This window comes from Mobula birostris, chromosome 6 (genome assembly GCF_030028105.1).
Source record: "Mobula birostris isolate sMobBir1 chromosome 6, sMobBir1.hap1, whole genome shotgun sequence".
NCBI classification, from domain to species: Eukaryota; Metazoa; Chordata; class Chondrichthyes; order Myliobatiformes; family Myliobatidae; genus Mobula; species Mobula birostris.
The window spans coordinates 65,062,802-65,084,881 of record NC_092375.1 but is presented as its reverse complement, the minus strand read 5'-3'; the positions used below and the strand labels follow the sequence as shown (position 1 = coordinate 65,084,881).

Sequence of the window (22,080 nt, the reverse complement as noted above, 5' to 3'; positions counted from 1 at the left end):
TTGTGTCAGCTGCAGAAGAGTTGACAAGAAGTAAACAAAATCTTATTATCGTTAAGTATCCTAAATTATTTAAGAAATAACATTGTGACTCAATTTGGAGAAATTTGGAAGAAACATGCCATAGGGTTTTTGTCTTTGCATCATCTTAAAGATTTAAAAAACTATTTTTAAACTATTAATATCACAGGCATATCTGAAAAAACATTACTTCATCTGGATGTGTGTGTCTGTGTGTATACATGTGTGTGTGTATATATGTGCAGTGCCTATAAGAAGTATTCACCCACCCCTCCGGAAGTTTTCATGTTTTATTGTTTTACAACATCGAATCACAGTGATTTAATTTGGCCTCTTTAACACTGATAAACAGAAAAAGTCTCGTTCATATCAAAGTGAAAACAGTTCTCTACAAAGTGATCTAAATTAATTAAAAATATAAAGCACAAAATCATTGACTGCATATGTATTCACCCCCCCCCCCCTTTTTAATATGACATACCAAGTCATCACTGGTGCAGTCAATTGGTTTTAGAAGTCAGATAATTAGTTAAATTGAGATCTGTTCTTGGAGACCTGTGTGCAGTTAACATGTTTCAATTGATTGTAGTAAAAATACACCTGTATCTGGAACGTCCAACTGCTGGTGAGTCAGTATCTTGGCAAAAGCTACATCATGAAGACAAAAGAACACTTCAGGCAACTCCACAAAATGGTTATAGAAAAGCACATGTCAAGAGATGAATACAGAAAATTTCCCAAGTCACCGAATATCCCTTGGAGTACGGTTAAGTCAATCATCAAGAAGTGGAAAGAATATAGCACAGTTATAAATCTGACTAGAGCAGACCATCCTCAAAAACTGAGTAACTGCAAGAAGGGGACTAGTGTTGGAGGCCACCAAGAGACCTATGACAACTGTGGAGGAGTTGCAAGCTTCAGCAGCTGAGATGGGAGAGACGGCACATATAACTGTTGCCTGGTTGCTTTACCAGTCGCAGCTTAATGGGAGAGTGGCAAAGAGACAGCCACTATTGGGGAAAAAAAATCTAACATGAAATCTTGGCTAGAGTTTGTCAGAAGGCATGAAGTCAGCTGGAAGAAGGTTCTATGGTCTCATTAACCCTAAATTGAGCTTTTTGGCCATGAGACTAAAGACTATGTTTGGCATAAGCCGAACTCCACATCATCAGAAACTCATCATCTCTACCTTGAAGCATGGTGGTGACTGCATCATGTTGTGTGGGTGCTTCACTGCAGCAGGCCCTGGAAGGCTTGCGAAGGTAGAGGGTAAAATGAAAGCAGCAAAATTCAGGGAAATTCAGGAGGAAAACTTAGTCATAGTCATACTTTATTGATCCCGGGGGAAATTGGTTTTCATTACAGTTGCACCATAAATAATAAATAGTAATAGAACCATAAATAGTTAAATAGTAATATGTAAATTATGCCAGTAAATGATGAAATAAGTCCAGGACCAGCCTATTGGCTCAGGGTGTCTGACCCTCCAAGGGAGGAGTTGTGAAGTTTGATGGCCACAGGCAGGAATGACTTCCTATGACGCTCTGTGTTGCATCTGGGTGGAATGAGTCTCTGGCTGAATGTACTCCTGTGCCCACCCAGTACATTACGTAGTGGATGGGAGTCATTGACCAAGATGGCATGCAACTTAGACAGCATCCTCTTTTCAGACACCACCGTGCGAGAGTCCAGTTCCATCCCCACAACGTCACTGGCCTTCCGGATGAGCTTGTTGATTCTGTTGGTGTCTGCTACCCTCAGCCTGCTGCCCCAGCACACAACAGCAAACATGATCGCACTGGCCACCACAGACTCGTAGAACATCCGCAGCATCGTCCGGCAGATGTTAAAGGACCTCAGTCTCCTGAAATAGAGACGGCTCTGACCCTTCTTGTAGACAGCCTCAGTGTTCTTTGACCAGTCCAGTTTATTGTCAATTTGATGCAATCTGCAAGACAACTGCGACTTGGGAGAAGATTTGTTTTCCAGCAAGGTAATGACCCCAAGCATAAAGCCAAAGCGACGCAGGAATGGCTCAGAAACAACAGCGTTAATGTCCTGGAATGGCTAACTCGGAGTCCAGACCTCAATCCAACTGTGGCTGAACTTGAAAAGGGCTTTTCACTCATGATCCCCATGCAGTCTGACAGAGCCTGAGCAGGCTCTGGGTTAGGGTTAGGGTTAAAATTGCATTGTCAAGATGTGCAAAGCTGATAGAGATCTATACTCAATGTCAAGGCTGTAATTGCTGCCAAGGGTGCATCTGCTAAGTACTGTCTTGAAGGGGTCGAATACTCAGGCATTCAATTATTTTGTGTTTTATACTTGTAATTAATTTAGATAACATTGTAGAGATCTGTTTTCACTTTGACACAAGATTTTTTCTGTTGATCAGTATCAGGAAAAAAGCCAAATTAAATTCACTGCAATGTTGTAAAACAATAAAACATGAAAACTTACAAGGAGGGGTGATGAATACCTTGTATAGGCATTGTGTGTGTGTGTGTGTGTATATGCGTATGTGTTTGCATGTACATGTGTATCCTTCACTCCCCAACGGAGCCTGAGGATATTTTTTTCCCAATACCATTATGAATCGCTGACCAAAATTTTAAATGTGGGAATAATAATAAGAAAAAAGTAGTAACTGCAAACTTAGCAGTTTAATAATAATAACTGTGAAACCAGTAATTTTCTAAGACAAAAATGGTGGGGAAGATGCATTGTAGTGAAGTAATATTACAAAATGCGAGGATTGAAGGGAAAAAATCTACTTAACTGATTAATTTTAAGTAAAACTCATAATATCACTTGGAATGGCAAATTATCACCAAGGACCTTGAATTAACCAGAAATCACAGGAATTCTTAACTAACCAGGGACACAGATGAGGAGTTTTATCTTCAAAGCACAAATATTTCAAAATTAAGGAAGAAGACTGAAGATCAGCCTTAAGAGTTGATGCTTAGAACACTACATCTATTGACAATGTTGCTCAACTAATTTTTCCTCAGTACTAAACAAGTGAAGCCAAAGGATGAAATGGAAAATTAGCAGAATGATTTAAATTGTAAATTACATTATGCATAAAATGACAAATCAAGTAAGGAGTTGCATCTAAGTCAAATACATCTGGTTCATAAATATATAATAACATTAACAAGTGGAATTGAAGTATTCATAGTGTTATGATAGTGATTATTAATAAACTGTATAAAATGAATTTTAGTAAAACAGGCAGAAAATCTGGCAAAATGTCAGAATCTTAAGTTTGTTGAGGCCAGATGAAGTCTGTCGAATGTTATGAAAATACCACTTTTAACCTGAATCCCTCATTCTGTCTCTATTTGTTTTGCTACAATGCAACAACATTGAATAGATACATCAGGGAGGGGAATAAAATTTTTCAATTGCAAGTGAAGCTGCAAATAAAAGTTTAGGAAATTTCTGTTTGTGACTGTAAGCAGAGACAAGTTGGCGCATTGTGCAAGATGTAAGAAATAGTTGTGCAGAGTGGTGAAAAAGTCGGTACAGGATTTGAAACAAAATAAATAGCAAGTTCTGATAAAGATTTGTGCTAATCTATCAAGCAGGGTCGAAGAGGCAGTTCAGCTGGAATTCAGGAGACTGTTAATTGTGGAAGGAAACCAGGAGGATAAGCTTGAAAGGAAATTGGCAGCTGCTTCTGTCTCTGACTTTTACAGCAGCATTATGTGCATCTGGTGAACTTGAAAGTATATTGTAAGAAGCTTGGTACCTACTGCATTGTTTACAAAATCTCTGATTAAGCAACTGATACTGAAAAAAAAGTATATACATAGTTTAATAAATACCTCCTTTTTCATTTGTTGAAGTAGGAAGTTTTAAGGTGGGCTGAATCTTGATCTCTGTAAGTGGATGAGTTGGGATCGATCCAGGGGTTAAAATCTAAAGTATGTGAAGCCAGAGCTCAATCCACTTTGAACCCATCTGTGTTGGAGGCAGAGTGAGGGGCAAGCAACAAATCGGCTTGCAGAATGAGAACTGGTCATTCAAATCTGTTCATTTTCATTCCTGCTGATGAGAACTCAGAGTGAATAAAAGAACTGTCATTTTTCCTCTGTCACACGGTTCAGATCGACTTCTGAAGCAAAATATGGAAGATGTTGGAAATCTGAAGAAAAATCAAACTCTCAGGTCAAGCATTAACTATGCAGAGAGGAATAAATGTTGGTGTTTCCATTTGATAACTTCACTTTAGTCATTAACATGAAGCAGTAACTTTATTTTTTCCATGGAAGCTGTTGACTTAAATATTTTACTTCAAAATAACTTAAATAGTTGGAAGGCTCTGAACATCCTGAGATCATGAAATGAAGGAGAAAGATGTTTGTCTAATCCTATAATAATTGGTGTATATAAAAGCTGCTTTCCTTCATTTTATTTTAATGTCACCTTGGTTTCACAGGCCTTAGAAAATATGAGCAGTGAAAGAAGATGCAGAAGGTTGATTTTATTTGCAAGTATCTTCACAGCACTGCTTGTTGACCAGGAGGAATAATACTTCCCTCCAGGCATATCAAGCAACCCACTAAATTGAAAATGTGTCTGCTCCCCTGTTTCCATGGGATTCTCCTCTCAAATATTCATGTCTGACATTGCTGGTGAGCATGAAAGATCTGATGTGTTTCTTCTCAGCAAATCGGATGTGGCCAGTTAAGCCCCTTAATGTCCATCTTCACCATAGCACCTGTCTGCTCTCCTTGTCTGCAATATTCTACAATGGTCTTCCCTGTCAGAAAGGCCTTCTGTCTGTCAACTGAACAATTAGTGGGCAGGAAACTGAATTAAGGGATTTTCCCTCCAGTTTTTCTGATTTTTTTTTTAAAAACTGATATGTGCATTGGATGCAGCAGTTGGTTAAAATACTGGTCAATGATTACTGAAGCACCATTTTTGTTGACAATATTTGAAAAACCTTTTTGTAACTTCTTACAGCCACTGTACTCCATGCAATAAATAATAATCACCGTAATTTTCCTGAAGATATCAGTGAAGGTTCTATGCACATGTTCCTAGATGCAGTTATACATGCTTCTGAAGTGGAAGTTTTTGTTTCAAAATTCACTCAATATTTCCTAGAATCTCATGTAGTAGACGTATGTAATATTGCCTCAGTGACACTTTATGTGAATTCATCATTAATCCACTTTTTGGAAAATTGGAGTAATTTGCATCCATGCAAGATGCATAGTATAATACGCCACCTGCAGGGTAAGGGAGAATTTTGTGCACATCCTATAAAGAACTTAGCAAAAGCGAAATTAAAGTTTGTTTTACATTTGCATTTGCTATTTAAACTGATCAGTTAAGTAAAACATGACACAAGTGTTTTAAAATTTAACTAAAATCAAATTAACTTCAAACTTGAGCAAGAATTTATTATTATATGATAGTGGTGTTTTCTTCCCAGTATTTTTAGTGAGGTGTTCAGTTTCATTTTGAATGATGCAGACTTTCTGCAGTGAACTTGTGCATACTAGAATTACAATGATAGCCCCCCTTGTTGCAGAAATAGATCAGCTTCCTTCCATAAGGATCATATTGATCCATGGTTTTGCAAAGAATTAAGGTTGGTCCAAAATGAAAAATATTTCTGTTGTATTCTAAACTTAAGTTTTATTTAAATGAACAATATATCAACTCAATTCACTACAGTAGCCCAACTTCCATGCCTGATGTATTAAATCATACAGCTGATTCTCTGGAGAAAAACATACATTTTGAGTTGCAGAAGATATCTATTGTTCAATGGTGACAGTGGAAAAACATAGTCTGTGATCTATGCACCAACCTTGATTGCTGGTATGGACAGTCCAGTGCATCTGTGGATGTGAACTTCCCTCTGTTGAGGACATTTACAGCAGCAGGTGCGTAAAGAAGGTCTGGAAGATCATCAGGGCCACCAGTCACCCCAAACATAAACTGTTACAGTTGCTTCCGTCTGGCAGACGGTACCGCAGCATTAAAGCCAGGACCAACAGGATACAGAACAGCTTCTTTCTACAAGCCATTAGACTTATCAATTCAGAAGTCTGTACCTTGCGACAGAGTCATGCAAAGATTTTTACCTCCCTCACGTTGTGGGAAGTATGTAAAATTTGAATAAGTTCAAATTTGTGGGTTATCATCAGTTTGTGTGTTTTTGATATCAACATTAATTTTGTCTTTTTAGTTTGGTGGTCAACATTAATAGAGCTTTATACTGTTTGATTCAATTGTACATTAACACTTAAAATATGAGCTTGTATTCTAAGATTTCCAAGTTGAATATCCTGTTGTGTGGATTGTGCTGAAGCTGTTGGTATGTTTACAGTCCTTCAAAGAGTTGTTGTTCCTAGTGGTGCAGTGAAGAAGTGAAGTTCATTGGAAGATTCTTGAGGATTACTTAGTTACAAATTTGACGCCTGTTAATTGGGCTGATCCAGATCAATACATTTTTCTGTCCTCTAACTGGTTACCAGAGGGCATGAGGTTGTAGTCTTCCTCCTGATGGTTATTCCTTACCCAGTGTTGAGAAGTACAGATGTCATGGGATTTCAGTGTCCTTGTTCAGTATTTCTTGGAATCGTCTTCCCCCCACTTTCTTTTCTTGCTCCATAAACTAAATATTCTAGTTATCATTGAACAGTTTTATAGCCATTTCCAGTAATAGGCAACTTTAGACCCTTGAGTTATATACAGTGTACTCTGCATATTTCAGTTTGAAGTAACATCATGGACATGTTGATTCACTTTCCTCCTTTTGACTTCATGTGCTACTAGACTGTGCAAAGATCCTGCAGGTTTTTCATCCTTCTTCAGTTGCACTGTTTCTTCAGATACCATAGCTTTTGAAAACAATTCTCACCTCTGTTCTCAAAGCCTAGAAGTTTGATACTTGCTACAAATTAAAAATTGGTTTAATTTACAAATTTTAAGACAAGTAATATAACCCAATCAGTAGAATGTTTTAGTACTTTAAATAATCCCAGTCTTAGCAATTTAGTTTCTTTGCTTGGCATACTTGAATGTTGTATGAAATTAGACTTGATTGAAATTGTTAGTATATAGGATGCATAAATACTGTTGTAACTTGACTGTGTCTAAGTGTATTTAATTTCTCTTTTCAAATTAAGAATAACAATAACCTGGAAGCCTGTTGTTTGGCCCTTGCCCAAGAGAGCAACAAATACCTGTATGGGGAGTTCCACAGCACAGATGATGCCAGAATGAGCAGAAACCACATGCTGCAGATTAACCTGGGTATCCAGCCTCCAGCAACATACCAGACAGGGGATGGTGGTCAACTCAATGGTGGTCGAACGCTGGTCCATAGTACAAGTGATGGTCACATTGAGCCTCAACGAGGAGGTGGTCAGCAACTTGTGCGACTGATACAGGAGCCACATTCTGCCCCAGCAATTGTAGCAAATCCATCTGGCTACAACCCTTTCTTTGTAAGTGACCAAGGCCGGAATACAGGTACTCCTCCCCCACCATCTCAGCAGCCAACATCCCTTCAGCCAAGCTTGAATACATCACCTATGCAAGGTCTTTCTCCAACATATCAGCCCATATCTCGGTACACTATAAACCCTATTACAGTAACCTTGTCTCAGAACTTACCATCTGGTCAGACTGCTCCAACTGCATTGCATATACATGGTGGTCCATCACAGATGCAGAACACTCCCTATGGGATCGGTAATTCTATTTATATTAGGCCAACATCTGGACGACAGACTCCTCAAAACACAGCTTGGACTTCCAGTCAGTGTCCTCTCCCACAGTATAATCATCATCCTCCACCTGTTTATCAACCACAACAGACTTATCAGCCTTCTCAGTATTCTCCTAAACAGCCACAGCTTCCTCAGCAGGCATTTCGATCACCACCTCCATCACAGTTCAGCTCACCTTACAGCTCTCCTCAGCATCAGGTACAAGCCAACCAGCAAGGTCATCAGACTTCCCACGTCTTCATGCCGATTAGTTCTCCCACAATGACGCATCTCCCGTACCAGCCTCCTCAGAATTATCCACAACAAGGCAGCCAGTCGTTGTCCTACATGCCTTATTCTGTGTCGGGATTGTCCAAAGCTCCTATGAAAAATCAGATAGAAATCAAATTGGAAACACCACAGCGATCCGCTGCCAATGTCACTAGAAGTTCATCTCCTGTCAGCAGTCAGCCTGCTTTGCGGAGTCATCCTACATTGTATATTGCCACCAATTCACCATCCAGCTCACCATCAAGAGGAATGTCGGGACAAATGAGTGTTGTTCAACCACAGCCAGTGTATAGTGTACCACCTACGTATATTCACCATCAACCATCGCGACCTCGGTCTACAACTGCTGGCAGTAACCAAGTAAATGCTCCTCGTGTGGTTGTAACGCAGCCTAATACTAAATACACCTTCAAAATCACAGTTTCTCCAAACAGACCACCTTCAATTTCCCGAGGTGTGGCATCACCTACTTTTGACCCTGGGAGCATCTTGAATTTAGTGGATTGTCAAGGAGAGCATCCTGGAGCCCCAGAACCTATCCAGCCAATATCAGCACTAACAGGGTCTGCTGTTGATAAGCGAAATGAGGACCAAAGGCGAAAGTCAAGTTCAGGGTCAGATGACTATGCTTACACTCAAGGTATAGTATACTGTTTTTTAAAAAAAAATAAATCCAGACAAATGTGTGCTATTTGGAAGATCAAATGTAAGAGTAAACTGTACAGTTAAATGACAGGACCCTTCAGAACATTGATGAACTTAGGGTTCTTGGGATAGCTCCCTGAAAGTGGCACAAATGGACACGGTGGTTATGAAAGTGTATGGTCTGCTTGCCTTCATCAGTCGATGCATTGCATGTAAAAGTCAGGAAGTCACATTGCGGCAGATAAAACTTTTGTCAGAAACATTTTGGGTATTGTATGCAGTTCTGGTTGTTACAGGAGAAATGTAGAGATTTGGAAAAGGTGCAGAAGCGATTCACCAGGATATTTCTCAACTAGGACAGTATTGCTCTAAAGAGGTTGGACACACTTGGATTGTTTTCTCTGAAGTGCCAGAGGCTGAAGGGCATCCTGATCTAAAATTATGAGAGGAATCAATAGGGTAGGTGGTCAGTCTTTCTCTCAGGTCAGAGACGTCAAATGCTTGGGGACATAAACTTCAGGTAGAGGGTGGGGAAGTTGAAAGAATATGTGTGAGGCAAGTTTTTACAGTGAGGTAGGTGGAACAAACTGCCTGGGGAGGAGGTAGAAGCAGAATATAATAATGATCTGCAAGAGGCATTTTGACAGATACATGAACAGACAATTGATGAACATGGACTGGATGTAGGCAGCTGGAATTAGTTATATTGACATCATGTTTGATGCAGACATGGTGGGCCAAAAGGCTTGATCCTGCACTGTAATGTTTTATGTTCTAAAATTGACTCTGCATTGAAGGTGGGTTGTGCTGGAACATGAACAGAACAATTATAAGACAAGAAATGTGATTTTAGCTTCTGTTGAAATTATATCAATCCATTTGTGGAACTACTTTCATAAAAAATGGGCCAGTTCTTTTTAAAAATTGGGAATTACTTTCATTACTATTCAAAGGAGAATTGTACATTTAATGACTAGTTGTAGTTTTAGGAACAATGTTCAATAGTGGTGCAAAATGTGTGGTGTTTATGAAGAAATTAGTCTCAAATGAAATTCCAACCATTTTGATTCTGGTCAAGCTGCTCTGAGACAGTTAGTTGTTTTTTTTTAATTGTGGGATCATAAGAAAAGTGAACTACTTTCCCTCAATGCAATTGCACCTGTCAAATCGATCATGAATGATTTGTCCCTCTGTTTTGCTGTGTGTAGTTGTTTCCATAACAGCTTTAGCCTACCATTAAGTATGAGGATGCTGAACTTATTAAATCTAACATGGATAAGGAATTCTAATGTAACTTGTTTGAATTCTGCAAAGGGAATTTGTTATCATTTGAGATGGGCTGTTTCTACCTTCTGGCAGAGCACTTTGCATGTAAAAATAATTAAAAGCTTGGAAGAAGATCAAAGAAAGTAAACAAGTATCTTTTCTAGACCTTGAAACAATTGGTGGTACTGACCTTGTTCCCATTGAAGACCATGTCAGAGATCTAATTTAGTCCCTTAAACTGAACACTGAGTAACTTCAAACTAAGATTATTTGAGTACTTTAGAAATAGAGAATACACAAATGCGAAATGAAAATAAATGTGTTGTATCTGGAAGTGGTAGGAGGTGTGGGGCCCTTTCCTGTTTCATGCCTTATGTTTTACATTTGACTAATCTCGCTTTTCATTTTCAGCATTTTATTTATTTAGAGATACAGTACAGAAACAGCCTCTTCTAGCCGAATGAGCCCTTGTCACCTAAATACAGCTGTGTGACCAATTAGCCTAATAATCTGCACATCTTTAGAATGTGGTAAGAGACTAAAGTATCTGCAGGAAGCCCACATGGTCGCAGGGAGAAAATTGAAACTCCTTACTGATAGTGGTGGAATTGAACCTGGGTTGCTGGCGCTGTAATAGCATCGTCCTAACCATTAGGCTACCATGCTGCCAATTTATGCTCATTAATATTTAGTATCTTTGAACCCTTTGGTCAGGGTCAAACATGATGTTGCCTCTTCGTAGTTGTCCAGATTTACAAGCCAGGGCAGTACGATAAGGAGAACAAGCTGTTGCCCATGTAGCAAGCTCCCCCTCTCCATGCATTTGATAAATCCAAAGGAACAGCAGAGACTGGTACAGTTTGGCACTGGTGGCATCACAGGAGTTGCCAGCCAGCATTGAACTCAATGTCAGACTGCCCTTAAGGACACCAGCTCCAGACTTTTCCCTCAGGGTTGACTCCAGAAACCTTCTCCGTGAGTGGGTATAGCCGCAAGGCAGCTGAGGTTTGAGATCAGTGTTTTCCTTCTCCTGGATGATCTGCCAACCGCAGCTGACAACCCCCATTTGCCCGAAGCAACTGGTTTTAAGGCGCCACGAACCTGCTTTTGTCCATTCTCCTGTCAGTAGAAACGGTTCAGCCGGGCTTAGTAGCTAAGTCACGTGTGAAGGCCAGGAGCTGGACTTGATCAGAGACTATTTGATGAGCACGCCATTGGGAGCATTTAGGAGATAGTGGGAGTTTATCCCCATTACCACCCCCAGCTATAACAACCTTAAGGAACCAATTCTAAAGATATGAAATATCTTACTAAATTTGTATTAATTATCCTCTGGATGTTTAATCATTTGTATGTGATAGAAAAATATTTCTGTAAGAAACACACACAATATTGGAGAAACTTTGTAAGCCAGGCAGTCGACATTTATGGGCTGAGACACTTCATCAGGGCTGGAAAAGAAGGGGGTAGGGGCAGAGCCCAGGATAAAAAGGTGGGGGAGGGGGAGGAGTAAAAAGCTGGTAGGTGATAGATAAGATCTGGTGTTGGGTAAGGTTGTGGTGGGAGAAAAGGGATGAAGTAAGAAGCTGGGTGAAGATGGGTGTTAAAGATAAAGAGCTGAAGAAGAAGGAATCTATTAGGAGAGGGCAGGTGACCATGGAAGAAAGAGGAGGAGGAGGGCACCAGAGGGAGGAGATAGGGAGGTGAGGAGAAGAAAAGGGGTGAGGGGAAGGGAAAAAGAAAGGGGGATGGGGGAGAAGTTATTGTAAGTAAAAGAAGTCACTATTCATGCCATCAGGTTGAAGACTACCCAGATGGAATATGAGGTGTTGCTCCTCCAACCTGGATTTGTCCTCACTGTGGCTGTAGAGGAGACCGTGGACAGACATGTCAGAATGGGAAGTCAAATTAAAATGGGTGGCTTCTGGGTGGTGACCAGCTACCAAACCCCCTCACCCCAGCCCTACTCTCTGCTTCCTGTAGAGATCACTGTCTACATGACTCCCTTGTCCATTCATCCCTCCCCACTAATCTCCCTCCTGGCACTTATCTCTGCAACTGTAGCAAGTGCTACACCTGTCCATACGCCACCTCTGTTACCAGCATTCAGGGCCCAACACAGTGCTTCCAGGTGAGGCAGCACTTCGCCTGTGAATCTGTTGGAGGTCATCTTTTTTTTCATCCAGCGCATCTTGTGTAGCCTCCTGCATCGATGAGACTGGGAGACAGTGTTATTGAGCACCTTTGCTGCTCTGTCCGCTGCAAAAGGCAGCATCTCCCAGTGGCTATCTGTTTCATTTCGATTTCCCAGTGAGTTGAATTCTGACTGCCAAAGTAAATAATAAGTTAATAGCTTATGCCTGTGAAAAAAGAAACTGGTTTTAGTACATTTTATTAGTGTAACTTGTACCTGCCAACTGGCCAGGGTAATAGCTGCTGTCTGTTGTGTAACACAATGCATGACCAAAAGGATCAGAAATACAGAATTTGTATATAATTGCAGTGTAGTTTTTTTTTAATTGCTGCTGTCATGTTGGCAATTGTGTTGGGATCTGCTAAAATAACCTTGGATTGTTTTTGAAAGTACCTTTAAATTTTCTCCAATTTGATAATAGAAGTTGCAACTCCTTGATAAAATTGTATTGGTATTTGTAGTTTAAAACATATTTGCTATAAATAGAGTATGAATTTATTTTGGAGAAATTAGACATTGTGGTATAATGATGCATGTGCAGCAAAGGTTTCTTTTAATTTTGTGCACCTAATGATGTGATCTAAATGCCATTCTTGTGTCGAGAGTCCAAGGAATAATTGGCTAAATGTGTGAAGGGAAAATATTTGAGGTATCTGTGAAGACCGGAGAAGTGCTCTGGATTGGACAGTGGTCAGTGATCTCTGCTTTTGCTGTTTCATTCCATGATTTTAAGTTGTTGCTTTAAGTATTTGTAATGAGCTACTTGGCTAATTCATGATACATGAACCGAAATTTTGTTTAGGTCTTCAATTTAATTTAAAATTACAAATTCATTCAATTGCTTGGGTAGATTTAATGGTTTGACAACATTCAGTTTCAAATGAGAGGCCTTTATTTGGAGGATTGTTACAAAAAGTTATCAAAATCCAGCTTTATAATGACAAATTGAAAATACTGGGGCAGGGTGATCACTTATAGTACATTTCCAGGGGAATGGAAATGCCTTAATCTAATCTCTGTTCTAATCTCCAGCAATAAAATTGCTGCCTTTGCATCTTTGTGACATTGAAGCTGTTACTTAAGAGGGTTATGAATAATCTGCTAGAAGCAAATTCCTTTCTCTGTACAACATTTGTTTCCAGTCCATTTGCCACCAAGTACTTTAAAATGGATTTATCACTAGATTTAGAAGGCTCTGAGCAACTGATGAGAAGATTTTGAAATAGAGATAATTTTTGCTCAGTATGTTGTTCAGTGGGGATAAGTGAAATAATTTGTACTTTATGTCAACCTGGTTTCAATATGCACAATTTGTTTGCACATCTGTTCTGTTCTGGATGAACTAATGGATTATTTTCCATGCTTTTAGCACTATTGCTCCATCAAAGAGCTCGAATGGAGCGATTACTAAAGGAGCTAAACCTGGAGAAACAAAAGCTGGAGAAACTGAAAGCTGAGGTCAATGAAATGGAATATGATTTAATGCAACGGCGGCTGAGGAGGGTGAACTCCAACACCTCAATACCTACAGTAAGGCTGCCACTAATTATAGATTAATGTACATTTAAGGTTTATAATCTGTGCTGTAGCTGAGAGCATTTCAATTCACTGTTTCTACTTCTATCTTAAATTGACTTATCCAAGTGGAATAGTCTTATTCGTTCTACTTCTGAGATAATTGACTCCCACTTTTGAAGTTATATTCACATTATAGGACAGTTTAACAATAATATCTTTGTTGCACCTTGCCCCCTGCTACATATAATTCGGGCAAAATTGCCACTATGCATGCTTACTGATTTGACCATAGAAGCATAATTAGGCTATTCAGCCCCTCGAGTCTGCTCTGCCATTCCATCATGGCTGGTATATTATCCTCCTCAACCCCATTCTCTTGCCTTCTCCCTGTTACTTTTGACATGCTGACTAATTAAGAGCCTATCAACCTTCAAATATTCCCATTGACTTGGCCTCCACAGTCGTCTGTGGGAATGAATTCCATAGATTTACTGCCTCTGGCTGAAGGAATTCCTTCTCGTCTTTGTTCAGAAGGGAGGTCCTTCTATTTTGAGGATGTACCCTCTGGTCCTAGATTTCCCCCATTATAGGAAACATCCTCTCCCCATCCACTATATCTAAGCTTTTCAATATTCAATAGGTTTCAATGAGGTTCCCCTCATTCTTCTAAACTGCAGTGAGTACAGGCCCAGAGCTATCATTTGCTCCTCATATGCTAACCTCTTCCTTCCTGAGATCATTCTTGTGACCCACCTCTGGACCCTTTCCAATGCCAGCACATCATTTCTGAGTTAAGTGGCTCAAAATTGCCCATAAGTGTGGGTTGATCAATGCCTTTTAAAGACTCAGCATCTCATCCTTGCTCTTCTATTCTAGTCCTCTCAAAATGAATGCTAATAATGCACTTGTCTTCCAAGTCAATTTCTAGGGAATCCTGCATTAAGACTCCCAAGTCCCATTGCGCCTCTGATTTCTGAATTTTCTCCATTTAGAAAATAGTCTATGCCTTTATTCCTTCTACCAAAGTACATGCCATACACTTCCCTACACTATACTCTATCCGCCCCTTCTTTCCCCCTTGCTCCTAATCTTAAGTCCTTCTGAAGACTCGCTGATTTCTCGATTTTATCTGCCCTCCACATATTTTTGTATCATCCGCTAACTTGGCCACAAAGCCATCAACTCTGTCATTCAAAATTATTGACGTGCAACTTGAAAGTGGTCCCAACACTGACCCCTGTGGAACACCACTAGTCACAGGCAGTCAATCAGTAATTCCTACTCTTTGCCTCCTGCCAGTCAGCCAAATGTGTATCCATGCAGTATCTTTCTTGTGATGCTATGGGCCTTCTGAAAATCCAAGTAAACAATATCTATTGATTCTCCTTTGTCTATCCTGCCTGATACTTCCTCAAAGATTTGCAACAGATTTATCAGACAAGATTTCCCCTTAAGGAAACCATGCTGACTTTGGCTTATTTTTCATATCCTTCAAGTACCTCATATCCTCATCCTTAATAATAACCTCAATTTCTTCCCAACCACTAAAGTCAGGCTAACTGGCATATAATTTCCTGTCTTTTACCTCCCTCCCTTCATAGCGTGGAGTGAATTTACGCTTTTCCAGTCCTCCAGAACCATTCCGGAATCTTGTGATTCTTGAAAGATCACTACAAATACCTCCAAAATCTCTTTCAGAACCCTGGGGTGTAGTCCATCTGGCTTAGGTGACTTAATTTCCTTCAGGCCTTCAACTTTCCAAGCTCCTTCTCCTTGGTATTAACAACTACACTCACGACTGTCCCCTACCATTCTTGAATTTCTGCCTTACTGCTGGTGTCTTCCGCAGCGAAGACTGACGCAAAATACTTATTCAGTTTGTCTGTCATCTTCATTCTCCATTACTACCTATCTGACGTCATTTTCCGGCGGTCTGATATCCACTGTCACCCCTATTTTACTCTATATATTTGAGAAAACTTCTGGTATCCTCTTCTGCATTACTTCACAAGGTTACCTTCGTAAATCATCTTTCCTGTCCTTATTGCTTTCTTTTTTTAGTTGCCTTTTTGGTTTTTCAGAGTTTCCCAGTCCTCTAGCTATTCAATAATTTTTGCTCTATTATGTTGCCTCCTGTTTTGCTATTAATGTGGCTTTGTCAGCCATGGTTGCCTCATCCTCCCTTTAAAATACTACTTCATCTTTGGTATGTATCTATCCTGTAGCTTCCGAGTTGTTCCCAGAAACTCCAGCCATTGCTGTTCTGTCATCTCCCTGTTATGATCACAGTCTCCTAAGGGTTCCTTTACCTTAAATTCACTCATCAAATCAGGTTCATTACACAACACCCAAGCCAGAATTGCCTTTTCCCTAGTGGCCTCAACCACAAGCTGTTCTAAAAAGCCATCTCGTAGGCATTCTGCAAATTCCTTCTCCTAGGATCCAGCACCAACCTTATTTTCCCAATCTGCCTGTACATATTGAAATCCCCATGACTATCATAACATAGTTGTACACTATATCCTGGTTGTTGTTCAGAGACCTGTATATAACTCCTGTCAAAGTATTTTTTTTACCCTTGTAGTTTTTTTAACTCCACCCACAAGGATGCTGCAACTGCTGATCCTATGCAATCTCTTTTTAAGGAATTCATTTCACTTTTTATTAACAGAACAATCCCACCCCTTCTGCCTGCCTCCTATTCTTTTGATACAATGTGTGTCCTTGGATGTTAAGCTCCCAACTGTGATCTTTTTTCAGCATGACTCAGTGATATCCACAACGTTATACCTGTCACTCTCTTAAGTGCGCTAACAAGAGCATCAAACCTATTTTGTATACTACCTGCGTTCAAGTATAACACCTTCAGTCCGGTATTCATCACCCTTTTCAATTTTGCACCCAATGTAACTGGAAATTCAATTCTTACCCTTTCTAAACTGCACACTGCATCTACTTGCATACCAATTGCTCCATTCTCTGCCTTATCAGTCTGGTTCCCAACCCCCTGCCAAATTATTTTAAAATTAGTGTCGAGAGCCACCACCCTCTAAACAAGGTCATTCAGGGTCCGAATTATCCCTTTAAGACTTGGCGTCTCCGTCCATCAAGAGTTCAAAAGCTTTTTTAAAAATATCATCTCAGAACACAAGTTTTGATATTTACGTTTGCCTTTTAAAAGATGGAAATTTCTCTGTAATGGATGTGATTAATTGCTCAGTTGACTACACTGTTTTTCCTGCATGTGTTCACTTATTGGTGGTTCCTTTGTCTAACAGAATGTAGATACTTTATGTTAAATATTCACTTTATATTAAATGTTTAAAGACCTGATGGCTACTCCTGCTCAAAGCTTGGTAGCTCTTGTGCTCACTTATTTTGGCTACTTGAGGGATGCAGATAGTTAACTTCATCAAAATAACTGCCAAAATATTAAAGAAAAGGTCTGTCTGTGAAACTCAGAAGTTCCATTCTTCTGAGAGACTAACATTTTGTTCTTAAGTCAAAGTTACAATGAGTAAATTCAAAGATTGTTTATTTGGAATGAAGTTTTCAGGTTTCTGCTATGGGACTTCAATACACTTGGGGAACTTAACAGTCCCTAACACATGGAAGATTGTGATACACTTAACTATGGAAGCTGGTAGGAATAATCAGAAAGTCCATTTATATCCCTCTTGGTTCAGTCCCTTCCCACCTACATCCGTGACACTTTACATGCTCTCAATATCCTCAACAGCTTTCAATTCCCTGGCTCTGATGGCCTCATTTTCGCCATGCATGCCCATTCCCTATACACTTCTATTCCCCCATCAAGAAGGCCTTAAAGCTCTCTGTTGCTTTCTCAATAAAAGACCCAACCAGTTCTCTTCCACCACCACCACCCTCCTCCATCTGACAGAACTGGTCTTCACTTTTAACAATTTCTCCTTTGACGCCTCTCACTTTCTCTAAAACTCAAGTGGTAGCCATGGGCACCTACATGGGCCCCAGCTATGTTTGCCTTTTTGTTGGCTACCCAGAACAGCCCATGTTTTAAACCTCTCTGATTGATGCCCTCAACTCTTCTGGAGCTATATTGACAACTGCATTGACACAGCTTCATGCACTCATGCTGAGCTCATCAATTTCGTCAACTTTACCTCCAACTTCTACCCTGCCTTTAAAATCACTTGGTCAATTTCTGACACCTGTCTTCTTTCTTGATCTCTCTGTCTCCATCTCTGAAGACAAGCTGTCTGCCATCATCTTTTATAAATCTCCCAAATCCCATGGTTATCTTGACTATACCTCTTCCCAGCATGCTTCCTATAAAAATGCTGTTCTCTTTTCTCAATTTCTTCATCACTGCCACAATTGTTCCCAGGATGAGGCTTTTCTTTCCTGGACATCAGATATGTACTCCTTCAAAGAACTGGTTTTTCCTTCCTACACCATTTGTGCTGCCCTCACCAGCATCTCCTTCATTTTCTGGATATCTGTGCTCACCTCATCTTCCTGCTGCCTTTACAGGGATAGAGGTCCTCTTGTCCTCAACTACCACCACATGAGCCGCTGATTCCAACACATCATTCTCTAACTTCCACCATCTTCAACGGGATCCTACCACCAAATGTGTCTTTAGCCCCTCCTCCCCTCACCCCCAAGCTTTCGGCAGGGATCGCTCTCTCCGTAATTCCCTTGCCCATTTGTCCCACCCCACTAACCTTCCCTCCTGGCACATCCCTGCAAATGATGGAAATGCTAGGCCTGCCCATTGCATCTCCTCCCTTACTTCCATTTAGAGCTCCAAGCAGTCCTTGTAGGTGAGGCAACACCTCACCTCTTCTATTCCTCATCCTGGCCTCTTGCCTCTTCTCCTCACTTGCCTTTCACCTCCCCTGGTGCCCCTCCTTCTTCCCTTTCTCCCATAGTCCACTCTGCTCTCCTATCAGATTTCTTCTTCTCCCGCCCTTTTACTTTTCCAATCCACCTAGCTTCACCTATCACCTTCTAGCTCAAGGATTCCCTACATTTTTTTAATAACATAGACCAATGCCAATAAGCAAGGTGTCTGGGTTGGGAACCCCTGTAGCGAGTCCTTCTCCTTCCCCTATCTTTTTATTCTGGTTTCTTTGGCCTTCCTTTCCAGTCCTGAAGAAGGGTTTTGGCCCAAAATGTCGACTGAGTTTTCATTTCCATAAGTGCTACATAACCTGCTGAGTTCCTCCAGCATTTTGTGTGTGATACCTTCTAAACTACAAGTTATGGCTGATGCTGTATTGCTTTGTCACACAGTGACTAAACATGTGATCAGAAACTGATAATCAGAACCTGAAATAGTGGGAGAAAAAGTCTTTAACAGCAGTTCATTCATGAAAGTTAAATAGTTACTTCTGATCTATGCAGTATTTTAAATTGGTAGGTTAAAAACATATATCCTTTCAACCATTTTCATTCTAAAGAAAGTGTACTCTATTTCAGCTCTCAATAGTCTTGATGTAATCAAAGTATAAATTAATTTGATTGCAACATTGAACAGGCTTCTAGTAAATTTAAGATCACTTTGAAACAAAACTGTTGGTCTCAGACAATTATTAAAGTAAGTAAGGAATGTCGAGCAATATACTTGACTTCTGAAGTAGCCAGAGACACTCAAGTAGGATGATGCACAGATTCTGCAAAAGGTGGAGAAGCTGTTGCTTAGCAAGGAGGAAAATCGTGAACTATTTGCACGAGTTAGATTAGGGATTCTTGTATTCTGCTTATTCAGTGTGGAGGTTAAATTTATCCCAGGAAAGTTGGAGAAACTCCTTCAAACTGTATTCATTCACAACAGTCATGGAGTACTGAAGAAGAACAGTTGTTCAGAGGCTCTGGTATTGCTTGAGCAAGATTAGAGCCTGCAATAATCTCTCTAATGATCCAGTGGGAGTAGAAACAAATAGTGCAATAAAGGAAAAGAAATTGGAGAAGACAGTTTAAACACAAACCTTTATGATGAATTGAAGCTCAATCATCACTAAGATACAAAATATCACTGAGTTTAAGACCAGTATAAATACTGAGCCAAAACATTTAATATCCTGTGAAAAGGCCTAGCAATAAACCTGTCTTTATTCTATGCAAGGCACTCTTTGTAGTTTGTGAAAATGAGTGGACAAAGGCAAAAAAAAACATGGGATATCATTACGTTCAACTATATGTATCCAGTTCATATATCATTGTAACTTTTAACATGTGTTACTGTTTGGTTCTTGACTCTAGGCCAAAATTTTAGAGCTTCCAGTTGTCTGCCATTTAATTCCATCATCTCCATTTGACCTTTCTGTTTCCTGCAATTACAAGGCTTAATGCAAACTCAAGTAACAACACCTTATCTTCTTGGGCATGTTGCAGCCTTCCAAACCTAATACCAAGTTCTGTAATTTTACATTATTCTTTATGTTATTGTGTTTGCATCATGGACTGGCCATTTCTGAACATCATTGTGGCACTTTTTCTTTGTAATAACTTGGCTTTCTTTACGAAAACATAAAAGCTGAATATAACCTTAAGATGTCCTTTTCTATCACAGTCCCACCCTAACAGAGAAATTTCCTTGGTTCATTTCCCACCTTCTTTGACACCTAAAACTAACTAATTTTATCTCTCTTTCTCAGTTCTTGTTAAGGGTACTGGATGTGAAGCATTAACAGTTATGTAGGGGCTCCTTAATTTCATTCAGCAGAATTCACCCAGACTGTTAAGGGTTAAGTTTGCTGTGTACGTTATGTGCTATGTTGTACATTATTACGTTTTGGGGACTGGGTTTTTTCTGATATTTATATACAACATTGCCATTTGTTTGCTGGGCGTTAAAGTGTCCAGTACCCTTAACAAGAATTGGGAAAGAGAGAGAAAACTAGTTAATTTTAGGTGTCAGGGAAGGTGGGAAATGAGCTTCTCTGTTAGGGTGCGACCATGACAGAAAAGGACCACTTAAGGTTAAATTCAGCTCTTATCTTTTTGTAAAGAAAGCCAAGTTACTACAAAGAAAAAAACACGTGCCACAATGATGTGCAGATATGGCCAGTTCATGATGCAAACATAATAACACAGAGAATAATGTAAATTTTGGGAACTTAATGTTGGGTTTGGAAGGCTGCAACATGCCCAAGAAGAAGATGAGGTGTGGTTATTTAAGTTTGCATTAAGCCTTGTAATTGCAGGGGACAGAAAGTTCAAATGGAGAAGATTGAATGAAATGACAGACAACTGGAAGGTGAGGATTTTTCCCTGAGCAGTTTTAAAATAAACTGAAATAATTCCCTTCCCCACTCTACAAGTAAAAAATTTCCTCAAATGCATCTCATGGGAAATGTGCCTTTGTATTCGACGACATATTTCCCCCAGTGATACAGCATAATGGCTGATATAGCAGCACCCGTTATTCATTAAGTCCTGGCCCTAGAGCTGGTCCATATAAATATCGGACTTAATTCAACACAAATGGTCAGCACGTTTGACTCAAACTGTCTAAGGAATAAATATTACCCAGAGTAAGAGGGATGATTTCATCTTGCTTCAAGTGTGTTAGTGATTTCAGGCACCTGTGCTCTTATTTAAAGCAGAATCAATTCACTAAATCCTAATTGTTGCCTAAGTTTGCCATATCCATTGCCATGAATGGATTTGCACAATTTGTGCCAGCCATTCTTGAACCAGAGAAAATGAATGCCCTTTTCTGTGTTTCACCTCATTGTCTTCCATGGCAAAGTCGGATGCCCGATTTGATGCTATTTGTTGTTACCAGCAGAGGAGAGCCCCAGCGATTAGGTCTCTGGCTCTGAAGGGGAGGGGTTGGGTGGAGTGCAGTAGGGATGGGGGATTCCATAATTAGTGAAACAGACAAGAGATTCTATGGATGTGAAAGAGACACCTGGATAGTATTTTGCCTTCCAGGTACCAGGATCAGGGATGTCTCAGATCAGATCCACAGGGAGAGAGTGAGCAGCCAGGAGTCATTGTACGTATTGGTACCAATGACCACAGGTGGGAAAAGGGCGGAAACCTTGAAGAGAGAATATAAGGAGCTAGGTAGAGAGCTGAAAACAGAACCTCCGGGGTAGTAATCTCTGGATTGCTTCCTGTGCCATGCTCCAGTGAAGATAAGAATAGAATGATTTGGCATATGAATACATGCTGAGGAATTGGTGCAGGGGGACAGAGTTTCAAAGTTCCAAGTAAATTTATGATCAAAGTACATGTATGTCACCATATACAACCCTGAGATTCATTTTCTTGTGGGACATGCTCAATAAATTCATAATAGAATATTAACCATAACAGAATCAATGAAAGACCAAATCATATTAGGCATTTAACCAGTGTGCAAAAGACAACAATTTGTGCAAATACTAAAAGAAAGAAGCAACAATAATAAAT

The 22,080-nt window shown here is 39.9% G+C and overlaps 1 protein-coding gene across 8 annotated transcripts in view; it reads left to right on the top strand.

Annotated features, from left to right (window-relative positions):
- The window catches only part of tab3 (TGF-beta activated kinase 1 (MAP3K7) binding protein 3), a 132,280-nt gene that overhangs the window by 66,043 nt on the left and 44,157 nt on the right, over positions 1-22,080 (top strand). For all 8 annotated transcript variants that reach the window (XR_011886341.1, XR_011886340.1, XR_011886339.1 and 5 more), the window contains 2 exons: positions 7,176-8,691; positions 13,526-13,686. Coding sequence is in view for 5 of the 8 variants with exons in the window: in XM_072260547.1 (XP_072116648.1) it covers positions 7,176-8,691; positions 13,526-13,686 (1,677 nt within the window). In the remaining 3 variants the exon portion in view is untranslated. The remainder of the gene's footprint in view (positions 1-7,175; positions 8,692-13,525; positions 13,687-22,080) is intronic.